At 38.6% G+C, this 5692-nt stretch overlaps 1 protein-coding gene across 2 annotated transcripts; it reads right to left on the bottom strand.

The window, feature by feature from the left end:
* Positions 1–1340: 1340 nt before the first annotated feature.
* Smp_071640.1 (putative arginine/serine-rich splicing factor) lies at positions 1341–4839 on the bottom strand (the record flags this gene model as incomplete). 2 transcript variants are annotated; one of them, XM_018789974.1, is made up of 5 exons in its annotated part: positions 4566–4839; positions 4471–4530; positions 2842–2946; positions 2296–2810; positions 1341–1438 (listed from the first exon to the last, which is right to left on the bottom strand). In XM_018789974.1, the coding sequence occupies exons 1-5, from the start codon at positions 4772–4774 to the stop codon at positions 1422–1424; spliced, it is 906 nt and encodes a 301-aa protein (XP_018655364.1). In that variant the 5' UTR covers positions 4775–4839. The 2 variants fall into 2 exon arrangements, with proteins under 2 accessions (XP_018655364.1, XP_018655365.1); XM_018789976.1 differs by having other exon boundaries at positions 1422–1438; positions 2296–2801; positions 4566–4811.
* Positions 4840–5692: the final 853 nt, after the last annotated feature.

Below are 5692 nucleotides of genomic sequence, written 5' to 3'. Positions count from 1 at the left end.
GTCATACAAGTGGGCACTCTTCTCGACGTAGTCCAGTACCTTGGTCAATTAGTGTCGGTAGGAAACAGCTTATACAAAACTATTTTGGACTGTCATCAAACACGAGGAAACGAAGATGGTCTACATAATGGGGATTTGAGCTATACATCTCGAACGATCTGGCCTTGGTAAGTTTAAACCACCCTTATGAGTACAGAAACAATTTGTCGTAGCCTTGAATCCACCCTAATGATCTCCAAGTCGATAATATGGACTATAGCAGTGCGACAACTTCCTGTTCTTTATTTACCATGTTAATCTCCCCTCTCCTATTTACAATTATTACTTACACTTTCACTTATGTCCTTTGCTAGTTTTTATATGAAATGCCGTGATAAGCATGTGTGAACAGGTGTTCAGAACGCATAAAGCAAATAAGTGGGGTGGTCCTCTTTAGATGACGTATCGACCAATAGGATTTTCTAGACAACAGGTACATGGCGGTCAACGACACTAATCTATTGTAGGAGGACCCAATGGTTAAAAAATGTCTGACTCCACTTTGAGATGCAGCGTTTTTATAACTATGGGTTTTTTGAAAGCATGAAACAAACCATTCGGCATCAAGACATGAATTAGATCAATAAATGTAAATGAGACTTTTTACAGTAACATATAACCGCTGGTGACGAGAACTAAAAATATATTCAGTCACATTGAGATAAATTTAACCCAACACCGCTGACGCACTAGTCACAAGCTTATCGCTACAACATATACTGAGGTCATTACGACTAACCAAAGTACCCTTATCACTCGGACCTAAGTATTTAAAACTTCTGAAGGTACATATAATCCCACCACTATGCTGTTTGCCCTTTATGCAGTTCTAAATACTAACTCGAAGAGTTAAGAATACGGAGATAATTCACATATCTTAAGATGCCAAGGATGAAGGTAAATAACCCTTTAATATTTGATAATTAAACGACAGATATGCTCACTCGATGCACGCTGTCCGATGACGCTCCGAGAACAACACAAAGGTCCCTTTAAATCACAAATTTAACAATACACAAACAGAAAATCACTCTAATCACTACTAAGTACACAAACATTTATTCATTTCGGAATTCGACTCGTATTTGCAAACCTGACAAGAGTAACTTTTAATATATATATAATTTCTGAAGCGCATGTAGTTCGGATATTTTCAAAGATTCCCCAAAAAGTGCTGGTTCTCCTTATTCAATCTTTACGGAAGAAAGGTAAAATGTGACCTCAACTACAACTCAGTTCTTAGAGTATTGATGACACTAAGTGGCAACCAGTACATATACGCATAAATAATTAAAACACGCTGAATCGACATTCAAATGCAGTATTAAAAAATGTATAGGATAATATATATGAACATGTTAAGCACATCAATATTTGGCCTTTCAACCACTTTGATCACCTGAAAGGAAAGAAAAGGACTTGAAGTTATATAATGACAATAAACCAGAATTACAAAATATATTCAAACCTACAATATTGAATATCGCTACTCCAGGATTTCTAGCCAAAACAGACAACCAAATGTATCGCTCCTGATCATTTGCAAGAGCATATATGAATATTCAATATTTGAATAAATAAACATTAGTACAAGGGGGCACAAAATACATATGCGTGACACAATAACAATGAGGTTGTGAAGAGATGGATAATGTGAAGTGCGTATAATAAAAACAACAACAAACAGAAACCAGTGCATGCGAGTGAAATAAAGTTTTTATTAGTAACTTTATTTCAGTACAATACAAAAGTGTGGAAGTATAACAGATTAATTGATAGGCCGTTTTTGTTTTTATTAATGACTCGCCTACCAAATGGTAGAAAGACTATTTGTGCGATATATTAGCTTTAACTGGTCGTTGGTTGACTGTTGAACTTTCTGACACACTGGGTTGTAGCTCACATGTAAAATCTAAGTCTTTATGCTAATGGATGGATGTTACGGCGAATACAAATAAAAAAATATTTATTAAATTTTTAGTCGCCACCTCTCTGTAGAGCTAAAATAATGTACCAAGTAGGTTTATTAAGACTACAATCGGTGATTCCATGAAGCAAATGTTTGCTTCAAATTAAGGCGATATATATATATATATATATATATATATATATATATATGATTAACTTTTCAGTACATGCATTTTATATTTGAACAAAAATCGACATGTCTTACAAGTTAGGTGATTAGATCCACGTGTAAGGATAAAAAAAACCATTTGAACTTCACCAAACTGAGAACAAGTCTTGGAATCTTACCTGTGTGACTGCCAGATGAATGTTCTCTTTGGGCACCCTCATCATGGTAGTCAGATGGCGACCGAGATCTGAAACGGTGGTTGCTTTGTCGTGACCGGGAGCGTGAACGTGACACAGAACGGGAATTATGATTACGTGCACCAAGATCACCAGGACTTGCATTGCGACCGTCGTCAACTGGACTACCTGAATCTTCGTAGCTATGTCTTCTTTCAACATCTGGTGTGTGAGAATGAGAACGATCATAATCCGAAACCGAGCGACGATCCGGAGTAGGACTGTGACGTCCGTTGTTTTTGTGAGAATTCCGTGATTGAGAGCGAGAATGTCGGTTGCTGTTGCGATGCGAAGATTGTCGAGACGGAGTTCTAGAGCGAGGTCGTGAAGCTTTATGTTTGCTGGATCTTTTGCTAGAAGAATGGGATCTTGTACGATAACGGTCTTCGTGACCAGACCTATTTCTTTCATATCCGGGTGGTGAGTGGCGTCTTGTGTCTCGAAAATCACTTGGAGACCTGTAGAAAGTGAGGCGTAAAACGGACTTACCTTCGTCGTCCTGACGAAGAGCGGCGTACAGGAGTGCGTCGGCGCGGTGGCGAATCTCGCCGACGCTTGCTATATGAGCGAGAACGCGAACGGTCGTGACGTCGGCTGAAAAATATGGAACCACACTCACAACCTCAGTAAGCAAAAGAGTCGGCTAGCATGACAAACTATGGATTTATGAGCGCAGGCAAACTATGAATAACCACGTACAGTAATGAGTATAAGAACAATTAGTAGTCGCGATGTCACCATACCTTAATTGATAGTAATTCTTTGCTCACTACTCTGACAGTAGTCCCTGAGCTTTTGTGTTTGAGGTACGACGGATATAACGATAGATAAAGGATTATACACTAGTGCCTAAGAACGCGAGTACCTATAAACCTTTCCAAAAACTCACATGGCTTATTTGATGAAAAAACCTAGCCAAATTAAAAATGCATTATTGCAAAGGCGCTACACATATGTTTGGAGTTCATTTAGAATAAAATGAATGGTCCTAGTAAATAATTACGTGCTATATAAAAATGAATTAGTGTGAACTACAAATCACGATTCTGAGGACTAAGAATAAAAGGCAGGGGAATGAACAACATACCACACAAGACTTCAAATGATTGAGAAAAACCTTGCGTACTATTTTCACAATGGAATTAGATCAGTCTTTCTAATGTTGAGTAGGTTAAATGAAAACTACAAACTGAGAGAGATGTAACGGCTTTCCACTGAAATCAGTCTAAACTTTAGGGACTGTACCAATACTCATTGGTTTACTAAACTTGTAATACGGTACTGTTTATATCACTGATCCTTCAATTGTCCGACGGAGAAAACTTCGACTAAACTGCTGAACGAGCTCACCGGTATACCATTTGGACTATTTGCTCCAGGGGACCAACATGTATCTACCATATCTTGAAACATTTATTTTTTAAATAGAAACAGGGATACCCGATAGTGAATCAGGCATGTCTATGTAAAAGCCTAAAGTGCGCTTAGCTATGCAACTTACTGTGACAAAACACGGGCTTATTGGCATGTTTCGATGAACTGCTTAGCGTAGAGGCAAGCGTTAGATTATTCGAAGATGTAAACGGAGAGAATTTGGGTTAGCCACAAGCTGATGAACATCTGTGATCAGACGGAGGAGGCGTAGATTGGATGACCGAGCTGAGAGTTTGTGGATGGAACAGGAGTTAATGGATGTACTAGGTGGTGGACGTGGGCGGCTTCTGACGAGAAGTTGTGATATCTGCCACGAGGCAGTCTTGGATGCAAGAAGAAGTGCAGTAATTTAGTTAATCTTTATATCTCACAAGTTAACGATAACTAAGTTTTTGAACCACTTACCTGTCGACCCGGAGGTGACATAGAGAAAAATCATACTGATACTTTAATCAATCTACGCACTGGCTAACAATGAGCAGGCTGAATACCTGGAGTTAAAGTGGGTCAGCTACTGTAATAATATGGATGAACTTGATGAATCTATTCTTTAAGGTTGAAAAGTTCTCGGTAATCTGACGCTTATAAATTAATACATAAACACAAGGACTAGTAAAATAGTAACCTTAAACAGACTCACTAACTACTAACCATCAAACTTTAGAAACAATTTGTTTGACCTACCTATTTGCAGTTTTATTATTGACCGCATGTTCCACCCTTAGACGAGACCCAAAAGGGCGACTGCAGGCAAGTTAAATATATGTAAATATTTTTACCTTCCATCCATTCGCCTAACTGCTCGATCTGCGTCTTCTGCATACTTGAATACTATGAATGCGAACCCTGGTGGATTCCGAGCAACCCATACATCTGCTATTGGGCCAAAACGCTCAAACTCTTGTTCTATATCAACTTTTCCAACACGAGGGTCCACACCTCCAACGAATACTCTGTACCCATTGGCTTGACGATCGTATTTCGGCATGCTAGCCAACAGAAAATGCCGACCTTACAGCGCTTATAATATGTCCGACTGATATAAAGTAATGCGTCAAACAATGAACAGTGGTTCAATAGACAATGTAAACTCTTCATTATTAGTAGGGAAAAGCCAGACAACATGTAGTAACGCCTCGTATTTTTGGAGGTTTATAGTACTCTATCTCCTAAAATACATTATAAGCTCCAGTATCTAAAATGGACACATTTCAACTGAACACGGCTTCTTTACAGAATATTGGATTCTTCGACAATGGAGTTATTGAAAACTGTTTTCAGTGTTTACACAACACCCCATCCACAAAAGCTACTTAATTATGTCCATTCATCTTGAAAGGGAAAATCACTGTGTTAAACGCATCCAAAATGAGCAACCAAAAAGATACTCGGATCAAAAAATAAATTTTAATTAGTTCAGCAGGATGCTTTCAGTTTACAGACGCTTAGGTAAAGGAGGTTTAGGAAGTAAATGATCATGATCTAATACGCTTCTCATAATTCCCTGCACTCTAACAGGCTACTAACATGTTCCAGCACTCAGCTAAATTTAGATGGATATACACACAGGATAGAGAACGGAAGAGCGCGTACAAAAATTCGTACGGACTTTTTTATAAAACAAACGTGTAATTTGCAATACCCTTAACTGTAGGCCTCACTGATGGCACCATCTGCCTAATCTTTCGAAAGAAGGCTCGACCATTACTTCGGTAGATATTGAGGGATATTGCTCTAAGTTTAACTCCTCGGTCACTCCCGTCACTAGATTGTTTTGTTTTTCTGTTTCAAGAAACAGTCTAACGCGGGTCATACTCTTCTGTATCAAAGATCTCTCACCTACTACCCAGATACAAAGTCTAGGGCACAAGTAGCCTACTAGTCCTTCACAGTAAAGTTAGAAAGC

Source organism: Schistosoma mansoni, chromosome W (genome assembly GCF_000237925.1).
Source record: "Schistosoma mansoni strain Puerto Rico chromosome W, complete genome".
Taxonomy (NCBI): Eukaryota; Metazoa; Platyhelminthes; class Trematoda; order Strigeidida; family Schistosomatidae; genus Schistosoma; species Schistosoma mansoni.
The sequence above is the reverse complement of the archived record's forward strand: the minus strand, read 5'-3'. Positions and strand labels throughout refer to the sequence as shown.